At 43.2% G+C, this 21,020-nt stretch overlaps 1 protein-coding gene across 2 annotated transcripts in view; it reads left to right on the top strand.

Moving 5' to 3' along the window:
• Positions 1-2,838: 2,838 nt before the first annotated feature.
• The window catches only part of ADAM17 (ADAM metallopeptidase domain 17), a 69,541-nt gene continuing 51,359 nt past the window's right edge, over positions 2,839-21,020 (top strand). The window contains exons 1-2 of one of the 2 annotated variants that reach the window (XM_030920468.1): positions 2,839-3,174; positions 15,862-15,994. In XM_030920468.1, the coding sequence (XP_030776328.1) occupies positions 3,066-3,174; positions 15,862-15,994 (242 nt within the window). In that variant the 5' untranslated portion in view covers positions 2,839-3,065. The remainder of the gene's footprint in view (positions 3,175-15,861; positions 15,995-21,020) is intronic. The other variant, XM_010379684.2, reaches the window with a different exon arrangement.

Below are 21,020 nucleotides of genomic sequence, written 5' to 3'. Positions count from 1 at the left end.
TTAGCCAGGTGTGGTGGTGCATACCTGTGGTCCCAGCTACTGAGAAGGGTGAGGCTGGAGGATTGCTTGAGCCCAGGAGGTCGAGGCTGCAGTGAGCTCTGATTGTGTTCATGGTACTCCATCCTGGGCTACAGAGCAAGATCCTGTCTCAAAAGATAAAACAGGCCGGGCGCGGTGGCTCAAGCCTGTAATCCCAGCACTTTGGGAGGCCGAGACGGGCGGATCACGAGGTCAGGAGATCGAGACCATCCTGGCTAATACGGTGAAACCCCGTCTCTACTAAAAAATACAAAAAACTAGCCAGGTGACGAGGCGGGCGCCTGTAGTCCCAGCTACTGGGGAGGCTGAGACAGGAGAATGGCGTGAACCCGGGAGGCGGAGCTTGCAGTGAGCTGAGAGCTGGCCACTGCACTGCAGCCTGGGCGGCAGAGCAAGACTCCGTCTCAAAAAAAAAAAAAAAAAAAAGATAAAACAGAGCCAGGCGCGGTGGCTCACGCCTGTAATCCCAGTACTTTGGGAGGCCAAGGCGGGCAGATCACGAGGTCAGGAGATCCAGACCAGCCTGGCCAACATGGTGAAACCCTGTCTCTACTGAAAATACAAAAATTAGCTGGGCGTGGTGGTGCATAACTGTAGTCCCAGCTACTCGGGAGGCTGAGGCAGGAGAATCCCTTGAACTTGGGAGGCAGAGGCTGCAGTGAGCCGAGATAATGCCACTGCACTCCAGCCTGGCGACAGAGCAAGACTCCATCTCAAAAAAAAAAAAAAAGACAAAATAATTAATCTGTCCAGTGCCCCCTCTTACCATATTCCTTTGGCTCTTTATCTCCCCCACGTGGTGCTCTTTTATCTTAAAAGTATGCACAATTGATAAATGAAAGATGAACTGCAAATTGGAATAATTTGGGTCCTGATTTGTGAATTGGAAAGATTACCTGAAATTTGGAATGCCCCTGGAAATCTAGGATTTCTGGTTATTCAGGCTAGGCGCGGTGGCTCACGCTAATCCTGGCACTTTGGGAGGTCGAGGCGGGTGGATCACCTAAGGTCAGGAGTTTGAAACCAGCCTGGCCAACATGGTGAAACCCCATCTCTACTAAAAACACAAAAATTAGCTGGGCGTGGTGGCGGGCACCTGTAATCCAGTTACTTGGGAGGCTGAGACAGGAGAAACGTTTAAAACCAGGAGATGTTCAATCGCTTGCAGTGAGCCAAGATCACACTATTGCACTCCAGCCTGGGTGACAAGAGCGAAACTCCATCTCAAAACAAAAAATAAATAAAAATAAATAAATAAAAAGGAAAAGAAAATAAAATGCATCGGGAGCTTTTTTTTTTTTTTAAATGGCATTTACTAACCAGCTAAGTACCTTCTATGAGCAAGGCACTGTACAAGAGCTGTTGAGGATACCAAAATAACATAATCTACAATCTACTAAAGTTATAAGCCGGACAGTATGGTGACTGGATGTTCAGAAAAGAAACCAGATGACATTATTATTGTACACCAAAAAAAGCCCCCCAAAAACCATACTCAACTGTCACATTTTTATGGAATACAATTTTTAAAGATTGTATACAATTTGCATATGAAATTTTGCTTACTTTTTAATTAGGTATGCCAGTGAGTATGTTTAATACATTTTATATCTCAGATGTACAGACCAGGTCTGGTTGATTTTTAGCCAACAACGTATTGTTGAAAAAGATGCTATTTTACTGCGGCAAACCACCATTAAACATTAATTTTAACCACAGTTTGAGTATTTTATTAGGAATAAGGCTTGAAACTTGAATAGGACTAGTATTTTATTCCTAACAATTTACCATTTCATAATAAAGGCTGTCTCACTCTTAAGAGGAAAACATATTATGTCCTACTCTTATAAACTTTGGTTGAACTAAATAAAACAGCAACATGTACCCAACGTTTTTAGATTTTTATTCAGTACCATAAACACTAAATTATACAGAGCTAAAATCATGCAAAAGATCGCAAAACAAACTGCCTTGGGAAATTTCCAGTCTAAGCTAAATGGACTAAGTATAGGATTGAATTTTAAGAAGTTGGTGGGAAGATTCCAGCTCTTGTACTCACAGGTAAGGTCCCAGGATTCTATTTGTTGAAATGTCTGCAGACCCACTCCCTACAGCAGGGGCATGGAGCAAATGTGCATTCAGGAAGTGCTTATTAGTCCCCCCAAAGCCTTTTTCGTGACAACAGACGGATGGAGGCCTCAGACGACTCTAGCGGTCAGACCCTGAACCAGATGCCTGAGCTGCGCTCGGAAGGCTCGTCTCGCAGGAGCTGGCGAGTGGCGAGGACTTCGGAGGCTGGGTTCGGGGCCCGGGCGGGGGGGTCTCCGTCCGCAGGGCACTCTGTAGCTCGATTCATGTCCCCGCCCTCCCACCTGAGCACACTAGGCAGACACCCTGCGGCAACGGGCTAGTCGCGCCTCCTCAGCCGCCCTGGGCCGGTCGCTGGGCCCCAGGCCGCTTTTTACAGCTCCTTTAATAAAATGGACAGCAGGGATCCTAACCAGACGTGGGCACCAAGACAAAGGAGGTGGCAGACGCGACTGAAGGCCTGCTCGCTATCTCCCGCCTCCCCAATCCGCGGTCACCCGGGGACAAAGGCCACGCCGGACTGGGTGGAGTTGGGAGGTCTACGTCTGCGTCCAGTAAGGCGCCGGGCGAGCCCCAGCTGGACGCCACGGGCGGGGCCGAACGCGGCAGCCGACCACAGAGACCCGCGGCGCACCGGCATGGGGCGTGGCAAGCGGAGCCTCCCGTGATGCCGCGCGGCGGCCGGCTTCCGGCTGTGGGTGGTGTGGGGGAACAGCAGCGGCCGGAAGCGGGCTGAGCCGGCCTCTGGTAACGCCACCTGCACTTCCGGGGGCGTCGATCCTGGCGGTAGAATCTTCCCAGTAGGCGGCGCGGGAGGGAAAAGAGGTTTGAGGGGCCAGGCCGGGCGGATCCCGTCCTCCCCCGATGTGAGCAGTTTTCCGAACCCCCGTCAGGCGAAGGCTGCCCAGAGAGGTGGAGCCGGTAGCCGGGCCGGGAACATGAGGCAGTCTCTCCTATTCCTGACCAGCGTGGTTCCTTTCGTGCTGGCGCCGCGACCTCCGGACGACCCGGGCTTCGTCCCCCACCAGAGACTCGGTAAAGACCCAGGCGAGTTGGCTTAGGCGGCTCATGGAGCGCTCGTTGGAGGGAAGAGCAGGGGAGCTGGGTCTATCAGGTGTTTGGGGGCGGGGTATTCGCGACGGTGGCGCGTCCCTAAGCTTTCAGGGTAGAAGGGGGTGTGGCTCTCGGAGTTTGGGGAAAGAATAAAGGAGATGGGCCTATCTCTGAGTGGGAAAGGGCTACTGGACGGGCTCCATGTAGTGACTGAGCGCCTGAGAGGGGTTTGCTCCCTAGGTTTGTGTTTGGGGAGGGTGTTGGGAAAGCGGTAAGGAGTGGGGCGGCTGGATCTTGTTTGGAGAGGGAGATGTGGTCAGGGTTCCTGCCTTAGTAAGGAACAAATCTAGTGTTGTGTGTTTCTACCAGAGGCAGAAAGGAAGGGCCCAAAGCTCCAGATTTCTTCCTGGTCCTCTGAGGAGGGAACTAGAATTTCTGCTGTAGGAGGTACTTATGCAGTAATCTGGTTGGGAGGCGGAGATTGGAGTTGGAGTCTTAAGAGTTGTGTTTTTGCGAACATCCTAAGCACGTTCTTGGTTATTTCAATTGTAGCTTATTGGAGGTGCTTGGGAGATGGGGGAAGGCGGAAACCTGCTAAGCCAACTCGTGATGCTGCCACTGTGAACGCTTTCCTTGCACTTTTAAACAAAGAAATTATCAGGAATGACGAGTTTGATCAGTTTAGAGGCTAGAAAGTATAGGGTTCCTATTTCATTAGATTTTCCAGAGAGATTGGATTTTAAAGATGGACATGCATTAAGGGATCTGAACTTTGGTGGAAGTAAGTTTGTGTGAACTTTTAGTGTATTTTAAGATCCTTTTATCTTCCAAAAATTGACATGTAAGACACTTTGATTAGTAGTAATAAAGTGTGAAATGATGTTTTCCCAGTGTGAAATTGTAGGCTTGCATGGTTATACTGGTCCCCAAATTTCACCATGATAACGTGTAGTATTTTTTTCTTTGTATTTAGTGGACAGAAATTGTAATGGATTGATATGGATATTAAAGGTGTTGAGAGTGTTATCACTTGTACAGCTGCCTTATGATTATTTCCGATTGAAATGGATTACAAGTGACTCATGTAAGGCAAGGGATCTAGTTAGGAAGTGCTGAGAAGTGGTAAGTCAGTACAAATTGAAGGACATTTTGAAGTAGGGTTGTGGTTAGGATGGAGGGATAGGGTAAGGGTCTTCATTTTAAGGATAAATGTTAGTAAAAAGAATAAATGTCTATTTTGAGATGTTAAAATTATATTTGCACCACCCTGACACAACTGTTTCACTTACATTATTAATCTGTTGTTTGCATGACTCCTAAGGAAGCATACAGTTTAAAGAAAAACATTACTTTCTAGATCAATTCATAACATTTGCAGATCGTAAGGTTTTTTTAGACCTCTCCCCCTCCAAGACAGAGTCTTGCTCTGTTGCTCAGGCTGAAGTGCGGTGGCAGGATCTCAGCTCACTGCAACCTCCGCCTCCCGAGTTCAAACAGTTCTCCTGCCTCAGCCTCCTAAGTAGCTGGAATTACAGGCATGTGCCACCATGCCTGGCTAATTTTTGTATTTTTAGTAGAGACAGGGTTTCACCATGTTGGCATGGCTGGTCTCTAACTCTTGACCTCCTGATCCGCCCGCTTGGGCCCCCCCGAGTGCTGAGATTACAGGGGCGAGCCACTGCTCCTGGCCCGTATGTTTTTTATTTGCAAAGTGCAGAAGAATGCATAGACTTTCCTTTTGTTTTTTTAAACGAAGTGTTTGAAGAACACATACTGTCTGCTAAGTATTATATGTGGCATTGGAAATACAAAGATCAGACGATATCCATCTTCAAATGGTTGTGGCATAGTGAAATAGACATCCATTTAGGACATTTCTAAAATGGCAAAGAGGAGAGTGCTAGAGTATATTATAGCAAGTATTATCACCAAGGGCCACTGGACCCAGCCTAGGAAGCTTAGTGAAGCTTCCTGGAGGAGGTGATACTTGAGCCCAGACTTTAAGGTTAAGTAGATGAAGAGGAAAGATAAGGGCACTCCTGATGGTGGAACTTAGAGACTATTAGGACTTAGAGACTGATATGAACCTTAGAGATCAAGTCTAGTTTTCAAATAAAGGAGGAAGAAAAGTGAGTCTCAGGAAGGTGCTGTCAGTTGTCAGGTTCACTCAGTGATGAACATAGGCCTTGTGGGTATTTTTCTTTTGAAGAATGACTTTTTTTTTCAGTTTGTTTGACAGCTTACGATATAATTTGTTGCTTAACTTAACCCCACCATTAGATTGAGTTCGTCAAGACTAGCAAATAGTTTCACAGTTGAAAAGCATGGTTTATTATTTATTTTTTAGTGTCTATTGTCCTACAAATGTTACTATACTGCAGTACTAAATATTGATTAGGCATATGACAACATTTTTCTGAAAGGCAAAAAATACATAATAATTGAAGCCTGGCTTTTAGAGTACTCTATGGGTCACCAAAAATGATTTCAATTGACCTGTTATGAATTGCATAATTTAGGAAACTTATGAGTCATAAGAGCTTAGTCATGATGATATCTTGTTGAAGTTGCAGCTGGGGTGTATAAGTCTCACTTTGATTTCAAAATTGTTTTCCCTTTGTGTTACTTTTAATAAAAGAGGATGTAGTGGGTGGGAGGAAAAAATACAGGTCACCATGAGGGATGAGAAAGTTTATATCTGAAACATGTATTTTGATTTTACCTTGAGGTTATTGGCATGGGGATTCTCCATATTGCAGTGCCGATTTCATTATTGACAGCACCATTTTACTCAGTATTTTGACATCTGGCTTTCTCTTTTGATGTTAATTTTGCTTACTGGCTGCATTCCTTTGAAACCTAAATGCTTAACTGCCCTAACTGTTCCAAGGGAGATTTAATGTAACTCTGTTTTATACTAGTCTAAGAGAAAAACCGTATTTCAAGAGTAGAAAGGAGAGGAGTTAAGCAGAGAATTGTGATGGGGAAACTGGAGAGATCCTTTTGACTTTCACAGGATTTCCTAGAACATTAAATGTAGGTTTCCTCCAAGGCCAATTGTGGTTGATTTTTGGATCCTTCACTATTTTCTTTTGTGAGAATATAAATGTGTACAGCTGGAAGTGTAATGTGAAGAAAGTCTGTAAAAGATTGATAGGAAAGGAGGACAGGAATGGGCTTCATTGAGGTAACGGAAGTGAAATGAAGGGCTTTTCATATATGGGTTGAACATCCCTAATCTGAAATGCTCCAAAATTTGGAACTTTTTGAGTGCTGGCATGACACCACACATTACCCCGAACAAATGATTTTTTCACCATATTAATGGTATATTTTTTGCTGTGTACTACTTATGTGTGAATAGGTATAAGAAAATGATTACTTATTGGTAGCATGTAGAATCAGTCAGGAATGATGGTGATGCCAAACCACAGATTATATATGTGGGTGGCCGAGACAGTGACACCTTTGCTTTCGAATGCTTCATTGTACACAGACTTTTTTTCATGCAAAAAAAGTTACTTAAAAATATTGTTGAGGCCGTACGTGGTGGCTCACGCCTGTAATCCCAGCACTTTGGGAGGCCGAGCTGGGCGGATCATGAGGTCAGGAGATCGAGACCATCCTGGCTAACACTGTGAAACCCTGTCTCTACTAAAAATACAAAAAGTTAGCCAGGCGTGTTGGCAGGCGCCTGTAGTCCCAGCTGCTTGGGAGGCTGAGGCAGGAGAATAGCGTATACCCAAGAGGCGGAACTTGCAGTGAGCGGAGATCGGGCCAGTGCACTCCAGCCTGGGCGATAGAGTGAGACTCTGTCTCAAAAAAAGTAAATAAATAAATGAAACATAAAGAATTTTATATTTAGATTTGGGTCCCATCCCCAAGATACCTCATTATGTATATGCAAATATTTTAAAATTTTAAAAATTCTGAAGAATGAAACATTTCTGGTCTCAAGCATTTTGGATAAGGGATGCTCAATCTGTATCTCTTTATTTACTCCTAAAATCAGCCAAGGAAATGGGCATCTCTCTGTTCCCCCCGTTTCCTTTTTTGTTGTTGTTGTTGTTGTTGTTGTTACATGAGTTGTACTGGTTTCACTTCATTTGACAGTGTTCTGCTAATGACTAGACATGTATCTCTGACCTAGACTCATTCTCTGGAGCTCATATTCAGCTGCTCATTTGGCACTTCAAATATAACATGTCCAAAATTAGTTACCCTTTTTTTTTTTTTTGAGAAGGAGTCTCACTCTGTCACCCAGGCTGGAGTGTGGTGGCACAATCTCGGCTCACTGCAACTTCCGCTTCCCAGGTTCAAGTGATTCTCGTGCCTCAGCCTCCCAAGTAGCTGGGATTACAGGCGCCGGCCACCACACCTGGCTAAGTTTTTTTTTTTTTTTTTTTTTTTTTTGTGAAGGAATCTTGCTCTGTCACCCAGGCTGGAGTGCAGTGGTGCGATCTTGGCTCACTGCAAACTCTGCCTCCTGGGTTCACGCCATTCTGCCGCCTCAGCCTCCCGAGTAGCTGGGACTACAGGCGCCCGCCACCACGCCCGGTTAATTTTGTTTTTGTATTTTTAGTAGAGACGTGGTTTCACCATGTTAGCCAGGATGGTCTTGATTTCCTGACTTCGTGATCCGCCCACGTCGGTCCCCCAAAGTGCTGGGATTACAGGTATGAGCCACTGCAGCCGGCCTTTTTTGTATTTTTAGTAGAGACAGGGTTTCACCATGTTGGACAGGCTGGTGTTGAACTCCTGACCTCTGGTGATCCACCTGTCTCAGCCTCCCAACGTGCTGGGATTAGAGACGTGAACCACTGTCTTTGCCAGTTACCTGTTCTTTTGATTACAAGATTGAGTAGCTGGACACAGTGGCATATGCCTGTAATCCCAGCACGTTGGGAGGCTGAGGCCGGTGGATGACTTGAGACCAGGAGTTTAAGACCAGCTTGACCAACGTGGTGAAACCTGTCTCTACTAAAAATACAAAAATTAGCCAGGCGTGGTGGCATGTACCTGTAAGCCCAGCTACTGGGGAGGCTGAGGCAGGAGAATCGCTTGAACCCAGGAGGCGGAGGTTGCAGTGTGCTGAGGTTGAGCCACTGCAATGCTGCCTGGGTGGCAGAGGGAGACTCCATCTTTTTTTTTTTTTTTTTTTTTTTTTGTTTTGAGACGGAGTCTCGCTCTGTCACCCAGGCTGGAGTGCTGTGGCCGGATCTCAGCTCACTGCAAGCTCCGCCTCCCGGGTTCACGCCATTCTCCTGTCTCAGCCTCCTGAGTAGCTGGGACTACAGGCGCCGCCACGTCGCCCAGCTAGTTTTTTGTAGTTTTTAGTAGAGACGGGGTTTCACCGTGTTAGCCAGGATGGTCTCGATCTCCTGACCTCGTGATCCGCCCGTCTCGGCCTCCCAAAGTGCTGGGATTACAGGCTTGAGCCACCGCGCCCGGCCATGAGACTCCATCTTAAAAAAAAAAAAAAAAGAATGAGTATCGGATACAGGTTTAGCCTGGGACTAGGCAGGGCTGCTGGTAATTGTGGAAGTTGTCTCATTGCCTAACCTGAAACTTGCATCCTGGTTACTTGTCTTGCTGAAGAGCCTTGGCTCAGGTTAAGTCCTGGGTCTGTTGAGGAGCTCTTGATAGGGAATTAGTTGAAGCAGCTCATACTCCAACCTCCTTTACTGGTATAAATTCATAAAATTGTTTAGTTCCCAGGCTCTGGGGTCCCTGGCCTAGCAGAGAGCACTGCTCCCTTTTTCTCATTCCTTAGTCCCAACAACCCGCACCTGGCACTTATTACACGTGGCCTGCTTCCTTGTCCTGTGTGTTTGGGGAGTGCTGAAGAGGAAGGCTTCTGTATCCTTAGCACAAACACAGTAAACACCTCACAGCAGTATGGGGTTTATGTTTTCCATTTCTGATATCAGAAGTAGGAGCATGACACTGATAGTGTCTTTTTGGGGGAACTTTTTGTACTTTATGCAGCAGATCAGTGAAGAGTGAGCAGAGTACCTTGGGGTTCTGCAGTACACATGCAAGTAGTATTTTAGGAAAATGCAGTTTGCTGCAAAAATAAAAGAAATTGATATAAAAAATCCAGAAGCCGGGCACAGTGGCTCACAACTGTAATCTCAGCATTTTGGAAAGCTAAAGGGCAAGGATCACTTGAGCCCAGGTGTTTGAGACCAGCCTGGGCAACATGACAAGACCTTGTCTCTACAAAAAAATAGATACAAAAATTATCCAGGTGTGGTGGCATGTGCCTGTGATCCCAGCCACCCGGAGGATTGCTCATGCCCAGGAGGTTGAGTCTGCAGTGAGTGGTGATTGTGCCCTGCACTCTAGCCTGGGCTGTAAACAGAGCGAGACCCTGTCTCAAAAACAAAACAAAACAAAAACCCACACGTTTCCAGAACCTTCTCATATAGCACTTTATTTACATTGTTCTTAAATACATTTGGGACAGTTATATACATACCACTATACATATGTGTATATGTGTTGATATACACACAAAATTATATACATAATTTTTGTTTTTGAGACGGAGTCTCACTCTGTCGCCCAGGCTGGAGTGCAGTGGTGCGATATCAGCTCACTCACTGCAACCTTTGCCGCCCAGGTTCAAGCGAGTCTCCTGCCTCAACCTCCTGAGTAGCTGGGATTACAGGTGTCCTGCCAACATGCCTGGCTAATTTTTGTATTTTTAGTAGAGACTGGGTTTTACCATGTTGGCCAGGCTGGTCTTGAACTCTCCACCTTGTGATCCACCTACCTTGGCCTCCCAAAGTGCTAGAATTTCAGGTGTGAGCCATTGTGCCCTGCCATATACATAATTTTTTAAAGTTTTACGATTAGTTTGAGCTTAAAAATGTCAGCTCTGGGCTTATTGAAGAAAATGTGGGTATACTTTACGTCGGTGCATTAAAGTCAGTGGCCACAAAAGCTTATCCCAGAGATAAAACAATTCAGATAGAAGTGGGGGAGTGGAAGGTTTATCAGATCTTCTGTAGGCAACTCCACAGCTACAACCAGAAGGCTATTTTGTTACAGGCCTGAAAGCCTGATTTTCTCTTTGTTCTTCTTTGAAAAACTTTAGAAGGAACAAAGTATTGGCTACTTTTTACCACTGATGCCAGTGTTAAGAATCTTGTGATTACGTAGATTTACTCTCCCTGCTGAAAATCACTATATGGCTCATCAGTAACACAACTGCAGACATGATGACTTAATGCAAAGGAAGTCCTATGTAAATGAGCAATGAAATTGCAACTATATATAAGGAACAAAATAGAATATGAAACTCCAGAATCTTTTTTTTCATTTCTGTTTTTCCCAAGGCTCTGTCATTCAAAACTCCAGAATCTTTCAGCATCCAATTGCCTCCCAATATCAGCCCCTCTCACTTGTTTTTTTTTTTTTTTTTTTAAATCACAGTGAGCCACAACCTTAGGAGTCTTTTAGTGGTTTCTACTTGGTTTGCTTTGCAGCCTACTAGCAGATTTCCTACATTCCAGTCTTCTTCCCCTCTAGCGCATTTTCCACACTGCATTCATTATGAAATTTCTTTCTTTTTCTTTGGGATGGAGTCTCACTGTGTCGCCCAGGTTAGAGTGCAGTGGCGTGATCTCGGCTCATTGCAAACTTTACATCCTGGATTCAAGTGATTTCTCATGCCTCAGCCTCCCAAGTAGCTGGCATTATAGGCACCTGCTACCATGCCCAGCTAATTTTGTATTTTTAGCAGAGACAGGGTTTTGCCACGTTGGCCAGGCTGGTCTCTAACTCCTGACCTCAAGTGATCGCCCGCCTCGGCTTTCTCTTTCTCCCTCTTTTTTTTTTTTGGATTTTGAGACATAATCTGGCCCCGTCACCTAGGCTGGAGTGCAGTGGCACGATATCAGCTCACTGCAACCTCTGCCTCCTGAGCTCAAGCCATCCTCCCATCTCAACCTCCTGAGCAGCTGGGACTGCAGGTGTACACCACCATGCCTGGCTAATTTTTGTATTTTATTTTATTTTTGTTTTTGGTAGAGACGGGGTTTTTCTCTGTTGCCCAGGCTTGTCTTGAACTCATGGGCCCAAGCGGTCTGCCCACCTTGACCTCCCAAGGTGCTGGGATGACAGGCATGAGCCACCACAGCTGGCCCATAATGAAATTTTTAACTTACAGCTATTGCCGTTATCCAAAACCCAGAATGCCTGATTTCCTTCCATAGTCCTCCATGACCTGACCTGTGCCTGACTCTCCAGCCTCACACCTCATCATATTCTCTCTGTATTGCTCTGCACTGCAGCCTCCTTGAGTTGCTTTCACTTCTTTAAGTGTTGTGTTCTGTTTTTTTGTGAACTTCACCATATGTTATGCCCTTGACTTAAAGCCTCTCCTTTCTTTTCCTTCTCTGGGGTGCTGCTTCATCCTTTTGGTCTTCAAAACTGTTTCCCTGGGAAAACATCTTTGACTCAGCAGGCAGGGATCATGCTCCTGCTGTGTCTGTGCATAACTTTCTGCGGCTACTTCTGTCTTGGTCTGTGATGTACTTTATAATAATTTTGGTCTTTCCTTCATTGTCACAATACCGGAAATCTATTTCTTTTTCTCTGTGTTGTATCCTTAGTGCCTGAAAGGTAGGAGCTTCTTAATAAATATTTGTTGAATAATCAAGTAAATGGAGTCTGGTGGAAAAGAGAAAAAATAAGTGTAGAATGTGTGTGCAAGAAAGGAGGGGAAGGGGGATGAAAAAGATAACAAAAGCACATAAAACAACAAATAGCAAAAACTACAAAAAACAAAAAGCAGATGACAAAAAATAAAAAAGATAACAAAATGATGATTGCTGCGGCAATTTGTAGAAAGTAAGGAAGGTGCTCTCATTCTAGAGAGAAGTGGGCAGCCATTGTAGTTTTTTAAAGAGAGAATACGGGCTGGACTTGGTGGCTCACGCCTGTAATCCCAGCACTTTAGGAGGCTGAGGCGGGTGGATCACGAGGTTAAGAGATCAAGACCATCCTGGCCAACATGGTGAAACCCTGTCCCTACTAAAAATACAAAAATTAACTGGGCATGGTGGCGTGCACCTGTAGTCCCAGCTACTTGGGAGACTGATACAGGGGAATCGCTTGAACCCAGGAGGCAGAGGTTGCAGTAAGCTGAGATCACGCCACTGCATTCCAGCCTGACCACAGAGTGAGACTCCATCTCAAAAAAAAAAAAAAAGTATATGGCCAGGCACTGAGCTGAGATAGACAGTGTGGCAGTGTCTGGTATTAACTGTAATAAACTCTACTGTAAGAAGCAGGTGGTTTATACTTAAGTTTATTGAGAGAATTGGATATGGATAAGAGATAAAAAAAAAACTCTTGGGAAATGGGGAGAAATATAAATTCTGTTGGAAAGGCTGTAAAAAATTGAGATTACTAATGGTTAGAATTTTGGAAGTGAAGTGCAGTAAAATATTGAGTACCCGAGAGAGGATACTTGTTAGTGAAAACACAATAGCAGTAGTATGTAGCTACAGTTTGGCTCCAAAGGAAGAAATATTTTTACTATAGTTTGTAATGGCTTCAGAATCTCCAATTTGAGATATCCAGTCATTAAAAGAGAATAAATTACAGTTGAAATGCATTAGTTATTTTAAAGTGCTTTAGCAAGCTACATTTAAAAAGTGCTTATTATAGAAAATATACCCAAAATAACCAATGATGTTACTGTCTTATGCTTATTTTTTCTAGACCTATTTTTATACATAGTTAAGATTATACAATATGAATATTTCTGAAATCTATATTTAACATTATAACGTATGTATTTTTCTATGTTCGTTCATTCATTCATTTTTTCTTTTTTTATTTTTGAGACAGGGTCTCATTCTGTCACCCAGGCTGGAGGGCAGTGGTGCAATCTTGGCTCACTGCAGTCTTGACCTCCTGGGCTCAAGCGATCCTCCTACCTGAACCTTCTGAGTAACTGAGACTACAAGCACATGCCACCACGCCTGGCTAATTTTATTTTTACTTTTTGGAGAAATGAGAGTCTCACCATATTGCCCAGGCTGGTCTTGAACTCCATGGGTCAAGCAGTTCTCTCACCTTGGCCTCCCAAAGTGCTGGGATTACAGCCGCGAGCCACCACCCTCAGCGCCATGTTCTTAAAAACCTTTTGTAAAGGACATTTAAAATAGTTACATATTTTTTCCCCTGTCTTTGGAAGTGTTACAACATCCAACCATTTCACAGTTACTAATTTACCTTCATTCTGGTTTTTGTCCTTGAAAATAAGGCAAGGCTGAATAATGAACATCTTTGTGGCTAAAGTTTTTTTCTTTACTTTGAATTGTTTCCTTCCTTTAGCTTAGTTCAGTGGTTTTCTTTTTTCTTTTTCTTTCTTTTTTGTGATGGAGTCTTGCTTTGTTGCCCAGGCTGGAGAGTAGTGGTGCCATCTCGGCTCACTGCAACCTCCACCTTCCAGGTTCAAGCAGTTCTCCTGCCTCAGCCTCCCGAGTAGCTGGGATTACAGGCGTCTGCTGCCACACCCTGCTAATTTTTTGTATTTTTAGTAGAGACAAGGTTTTGCCATGTTGTCCAGGCTGGTCTTGAACTCTTGACTTCAGGGGATCCACACACCTCGGCCTTGCAAGTGCTGGGATTACAAGTGTGAGCCACCGCACCCAGCCAATTCAGTGGTTTTCATACTTGAGTGTGTCAGCATCACCTGGAAGCCTTGTTAAACACAGACTATTGGATCTCACTGGGTGAATTTCTGTTTGAGTAGGTCTGAGGGGAGACCTGAGCATTTGCATTTTTAACAAATTCCCAGGTGGTGATGCTGCTGCTGGTTTGGGAACTACACTTTGAGAACGACTGGGCTGTATTATTGACAATGAAATTACAATGTTGAGGTTAAGTTCCTAAGTCAGTAGGAGTGATTATGATCTTGAATGAAACTGAGTTCATGTACCAGCCTGTATCAGGGAAGTTGAAGAACTAAAGGACCATATTGCATTTCAGCACTGAGAATTTGTGCAGTTTGTGAACATGTGAGTGCTGATATGTGCAAGGCTTTTGCTGAGTATTGTGAGGCAAGGATGTTGTAATGAATAAAGTATAGCCCTTTTTGGCCCTTTTTTTTTTTTTTTTGAGACGGAGTCTTGCTCCATCGCCAGGCTGGAGTGAAGTGGCGTGATCTCGGCTCACTGCAACTTCCACCTCCCAGGTTCAAGCGATTCCCCTGCCTCAGCCTCCTGAGTAGCTGGGACTACAGGTGTGCGCCACCACGCCCGACTAATTTTTTGTATTTTGGTAGAGACCGGTTTTCACCATGTTGGCCAAGATGGTCTCGATCTGCTGACCTTGTGATCCCCCTGCCTTGGCCTCCCAAAGTGCTGGGATTACAGGCTTGAGCCACCACGCCCAGCCCGGCCTTCCCCCCGCCCCCCAGAGATGGAGTCTTGCTTTGTCACCCAGGCTGGAGTGCAGTGGTGCAATCTCAGCTCCCTGCAACCTCTGCCTCACAGGTTCAAGCGATTCTCCTGCCCCAGACTCTGGAGTAACTGGGATTACAGGTGTGCACCACCACGCCCGGCTAATTTTGTATTTTTAGTAGAGACAGGGTTTTGCCATGTTAGGCTGGTCTGGAACTCCTGGCCTCAGGTGATCCTTGGCCTCCCAAAGTGCTGGGATTACAGGTGTGAGCCACCAGGCACGGCCTCATTTGAGGAAACTTTTGATATCAGAATCTTAGGTTTTTCATTAGAGATTGCCAGATTTCCATATTCCTCTGGAAGGTGAAGGCCTAATTGCTAACATTCTGGAAGCCAGTTAGGGTAGGAGGGTAGGGTATTGGGTAGAGGATAAAGAAGGGATTTGGGAAATGCGGGGGTAGGGGGATGTCTCTTGGCAGTTGTATGGTTAAACTGAGTTTTTGTTTTATTTATTGATAGGTGTTTTTCAGGTAGATGCGATGTTTTGATACCTGTATGCAATGTGTAATGATCAAATCAGGGTGATTGGGATACCCATCATTTGAAACATCTTTTCTGTGTTAGGAATATTACAAGTCTTCTAGCTATTTTGAAGTATACAATAAATTATTAACTATAATTTCTGTACTGTACTATCAAATATTAGAACTTATTAATCAAACTGTATTTTTGTAACCCTAACCACTTTCTCATCTCCACCACTCCCACTTCCCTCCTCAGCCTCTGGTGACCATCATTCTGCTGTCTACCTCCACGAGATCCACTTTTTTAGCTTCCACACATGAGTGAGAGTCTTTCTTTTAAAACTGGTTTTGTGAGCATATTTAACATTAGTAGCAATAAACTTGTATTTTCAGCTGCTGTTGCTGTATTTTGAGGACCTTCTAAGTCCATTGGAAGGATTTTGAATACCGTAGTGTCTGCAGTGATATTTGTTGAAAGAAAGGGAAAGCATCAGTGCAAATATTTTTAAACAGTTTTTAAAGAGACTTAAGTCACCCAATTTGTTTTCTAAAAATCCTTCTAATTTTGGAAGAGGCAGTGGAGTTTCTGTTGATAAAAAATGATTTTTAGTTTGTGCTTGGCACTTCCTAATGGATTACATCAGGAAAGATTTATTGTCTGGCACTCTCATTTTAACGATATTACAATTGATTATTAGGTTTAGATGCTAATACCTTTTTTACCTTTATTTCAGAGAAGCTTGATTCTTTGCTCTCAGACTACGATATTCTCTCCTTATCTAATATCCAGCAGCATTCTGTAAGAAAAAGAGATCTACAGACTTCAACACATGTAGAAACACTACTAACTTTTTCAGCTTTGAAAAGGTAATTTGAATTATTCATGGAATAATGTTGGGGCACTGGGGGCTTGGTTTAGCAAAAACAAAAAAGTAAGGGTATCTACTGAAATCTTGGGAAATTACATTTTAAAGATTTGTAATTAATGTAATTATAGTCTGTTATATATACAGTGGTTTTGAAGTATAATGCTTATTCTAAAACTCATACTGGGGCTGGGTGCAGTGGCTTACGCCTGTAATCCGAGCACTTTGGGGGGCCAAGACATGTGGATTGCTTGAGCTCAGGAGTTTGAGACCAGCCTGGGCAACATGGCAAAACCCCGTCTCTACTAAAAATACAAAAATTAGGCATGGTGGCATATACCTGTAATCCCAGCTACTTGGGAAGCTGAGGCAGGAGAATCGCTTGAACTGGGGAGGTGGAGGCTGCAGTGCGCCGAGATGGTGCCACTGTACTCCAGACTGGGCGACAGAGTGAGACTCTATCTCAAAAATAAATAAATAAATAAATAAAATAAAGTTCATACTGATGAGTATTTTTAAAAAAGTAAATAGGTGTTGCAGAGGTCTTAATGATGGTAATGATGTTTCGAAAATTCTAACATAATTTTAATTAATTGAATGTTTATAAAACCTTTCGTTTTTGTTGCTACTTTAGAACCATCAGCCATGTGCTAAATATTATCTTTACTTGATGTATGAAAAGATAAAGATTTTGTTCAGGACTCCACAGCCTGGTGGCGAGCTGGGTCTAGAATTTCGTGTTCTATTTATTTACTTTAGTTAGTTTCCAGGATTCTTTAACCTGCTTCATATTAATTTATTTTTAAAGACAGGGTCTTGCCTTGTTGCCCAGGCTGATCTTGAACTCCTGGACTCAGGTGGTCTTTCCATCTTGGCCTCGCAAGGTGCTGGGATTACAGGTGTGAGCCAACATGCCTGGCCCAAATTTAATGTTCTTTCTACATTGAGTTCTTCTTACTTCTTAGCATAAATTGATTGATATGTTCTGTTTCAGAAGTGATTTTAATACCATGTGTTGTTTTGCACATTGAAATGTTAGATAATTGCAGGCCTCTTTTAAAAGTCTTTAGGGGCCGGGCGCGGTGGCTCAAGCCTGTAATCCCAGCACTTTGGGAGGCCGAGACGGGCGGATCACGAGGTCAGGAGATCGAGACCATCCTGGCTAACACGGTGAAACCCCGTCTCTACTAAAAAAAATACAAAAAAATAGCCGGGCGAGGTGGCGGCGCCTGTAGTCCCAGCTACTCGGGAGGCTGAGGCAGGACAATGGCGTGAACCCAGGAGGCGGAGCTTGCAGTGAGCTGAGATCCGGCCACTGCGCTCCAGCCTGGGCGGCAGAGCGAGACTCCATCTCAAAAAAAAAAAAAAAAGTCTTTAGGAAGCTTTATTCAGTATCAAAAAACAGACACATGGAGAATGTAAATTGACTGAATTATTCTTTATTTTTATTTTTATTTTTATTTTTTTTGAGAATCTTGCTCTGTTTTCCAGGCTGGAGTGCAGTGGTATAATCTTGGCTCACTGCAACGTCTGTCTCCTGGGTTCAAGTGATTCTTGTGCCTCAGACTCTCAAGTAGCTGGGACTACAGGTGCACACCACCACGCCTGGGTAATTTTTGTATTTTTAGTAGAGACGGAGTTTTACCATGTTGGCCAGGCTAGTCTTGAACTCCTGACCTCAAGTGATCCACCGTCTCGGCCTCCCAAAGTGCTGGGATTACAGACATGAGCCACTGCGCCTGGCCATCTGCGCCTGGCCATCTTTATATAGGACAAGCCTTCTCAACTGTGTTAAAAAAATAAAAGGAATATGTGCATCTGATTTAAAAAACAAGCCATGGAGGATATACAGAGTTTTTACTTCTAACTCTGTTACACTTCTCAGACCCAGAGGGGTTTCCTGTGTAAACTTCAGATTTTTAAATTAAATTAAATTAAATTAATTAATTAATTTATTTTTTGAGACAGAGTTTTGCTCTTGTCGCCTAGACTGGAGTGCAATGGCACGATCTCAGCTCACTGAAGCCTCCACCTCCTAGGTTCAAGCGGTTCTCCTGCCTCAACCTCCCTAGTAGCTGGGATTACAGGCGCCCACCGCCACGCTCCACTAATTTTTGTATTTTTAGTAGAGATGAGAGTTCACCATGTTGGCCAGGATGGTCTTGAACTCCTGACCTCAGGTGATCCACCTGCCTCGGGCTCCCAATGTGCTGGGATTACAGGTGTGAGCCACTGTGCCCGGCCCAAAATATTTTAATGCATATTTTTTGCCTGTAGGTCTGTGTGTGTGTGTGTGTGTGTGTGTGTGTGTGTGTGTGTAGGTGATATAGATAGCATATTTTACCTCATTTTCTTTCCTTTTCTTGTTTTTTCTTTTTTTTTTTTTTTTGAGACGGAGTCTCGCTCTGTCGCCCGGGCTGGAGTGCGGTGGCCGGATCTCAGCTCACTGCAAGCTCCGCCTCCCGGGTTCACGCCATTCTCCTGCCTCAGCCTCCCGAGTAGCTGGGACTACAGGCGCCCGCCACCTCGCCCGGCTAGTTTTTTGTATTTTTTAGTAGAGACGGGGTTTCACCGTGTTAGCCAGGATGGTCTCGATTTCCTGACCTCGTGATCTGCTCGTCTCGGCCTCCCAAAGTGCCAGGATTACAGGCTTGAGCCATCGCGCCCGGCCTTTACCTCATTTTAAACAGCTGCATAAATATTCCTATTGCATAGAACTGTAACAACATACTGACTAATACACTACAGATGGATAGTGTTTAACCAAAGTGATTTTTTTAATATAACAAACAATGCTCTAGTGAGTATCTTTGTAAGTGTATACCTTGGTGAGGTGTTTTTATAGGATATATTCCTAGAAGGAGAATTATTGGGACAAGGATATGTATACTATGTTTATTGATATTACTCTTTCCTCCCAAAGAGATTTGACCAATTTATTCTTCCAGCAGCAATATATGAGTTTACCTGTTTCCTGTTATCTTTGCCAATACTAGGTTTATCAGCCTTTAACTTTCACCCCTCTAAAGGGGATGGTATTTTATAGTTGTTTTGATTTTCATTTTTTGTGACATTGAGCATCTTTTTAATTTCTATTTCTGTAATTTATATTTCTGTAAACTGCCTTTTTATACCTTTTGACTATTTTTCTATTGAATTTGTCTAACTACTGAATTGTAGCAGTGCTTAGTATATTAAGGAGATTGGTCCATTGTCATATGGTTATTTTAGGCAAATTTTTAATGCAAATTATTTTAATTTTTCCTAGCTATTGTAATTATCCTTAGGTTATTTTTTAATGACTTCTTTCTATTAGATTTTAGGTCAGAATATTACAGGATTGGTTATTAGCTTTCAACTTAACACCAAATTTGAGCAGATTGGTAATAGCTACAGTTAATCAGGTGCTTCTTTTCTGTAATTTACTGGCACGTTACAGAAGTTATCTCTAAAAGTGATTCCTTGTTTGAAGGAACAACAACAGCATTAAGGCTTAGAGAGCTTAGTGACTTGCCCAAGACTGCTCAGTTAGTAAATGACAGATGCAAGATTTGAACAAAGGTTGGACTCCGAGGCTTGTGTTATTTCTGCTATACTGGTGGGGAATTTGGTGAAGAAGTGGATATGATAGCAAGAGATGAGTAGGAGCAAAGGAAGAGTGAGGAAACTATAAAATGAAAATAACTCAAAGTTTAGCTTTTTGGGTTTCCTTTAAAGTTGGGTTTGAGGTGGCCTGTAGAATCCGTATTCTAGAGGCAAAAACTTCCATAGCCTTATATATTTCTCTTTCAAATTTGGTAGATGACATTGATTCCTTAAGAAAATATTAAATTGTAGCCACTTGTTATCTTTTCTCTGTGTAAGAAAGCAGGGAAGTATGTAATTTGTTTTACAAAGTTTCCATACGAAATATTTAATGGGAAATTTATCTAATAGTCTATGGAATTTTATACCAGGGTGTTTTAAAATAGGTTATTTCCTTTAATCCCCAAAACCATTCAGTTATTAGGTGATATTATTTCCATTTGTAGATAAATACTTAGGATTCAAAGATTAAGGCCAAAGTCAGACAGTGAGTAAATGAAGGTAGGACTTAAGCCAAGTTTGTCAGACTCCAAGCCTTTCTTTTCTATCATATTGTGTTATTAAAGTTTAAAACAACAACAAAAACAAACAAAGATAGCTGAAATAATCAGTTTGTTTCAGGGCTGAATTAACTCTGACACCACTCATTACCTGATGGTAAATGAGAAGATTCTGTTTTTTGATAGCAGTGGAAGGCAAAGTAATTCAAACTAAGCTCATTGCATTAAATTTGGACGTAACTATTAGAGGTTCAAAAAGCTTGGAAATACTGAGAGGTTGTATGAAGAGTTGAAGTAACTTAAGAAAAAAAGAAACTTGTTTAAAATTTGCCTTACAGGTTTCATTTCCTTTTTGTTATAAATCAAGAAATTATTGATTTTAGATAAATTACTGATTTAGAAAATTATTGATTTAGATAAATCAAGAAATTATTGATTACAGGCTGGGCGAGATGGCTCATGCCTGTAATCCCAGCACTTTGGGAGGCTGAGGCGGGTGGATCACGAGGTCAGGACCATCCTGGCTAACACGGTGAAATACAAATAATATAGCTAAAAATACAAATAATTAGCTGGGCGAGGCGGCAGGCGCCTGTAGTCCCAGCTACTTGGGAGGCTGAGGCAGGAGAATGGCGTGAACCCGAGAGGTGGAGCTTGCAGTGAGCCGAGATTGCGCCACTGCACTCCAGCCCGGGTGACAGAGCAAGACTCCGTCTCAAAAAAAAAAAAAAGAAAAAAATCAAGAAATTATCTTATTTTTAAATAATGAAAAAGCTGCAGATACTGTTTTGATACTTTTTTGATGTTGCCTGAAGTTTTTTGGAAAAAGTTAAATGTTTCTCCTAAAAGCGAAATATCTCAGATTATTTGAGGAGGTCTAGAACTGATAAAGAAATGAAAGTGATATACCTGACTAAACGGACCATTAAAAATGATTAGGAA

This window comes from Rhinopithecus roxellana, chromosome 17, assembly GCF_007565055.1.
Source record: "Rhinopithecus roxellana isolate Shanxi Qingling chromosome 17, ASM756505v1, whole genome shotgun sequence".
Classification (NCBI taxonomy): Eukaryota; Metazoa; Chordata; class Mammalia; order Primates; family Cercopithecidae; genus Rhinopithecus; species Rhinopithecus roxellana.
This window is presented reverse-complemented; position numbering and strand designations above follow the sequence as displayed.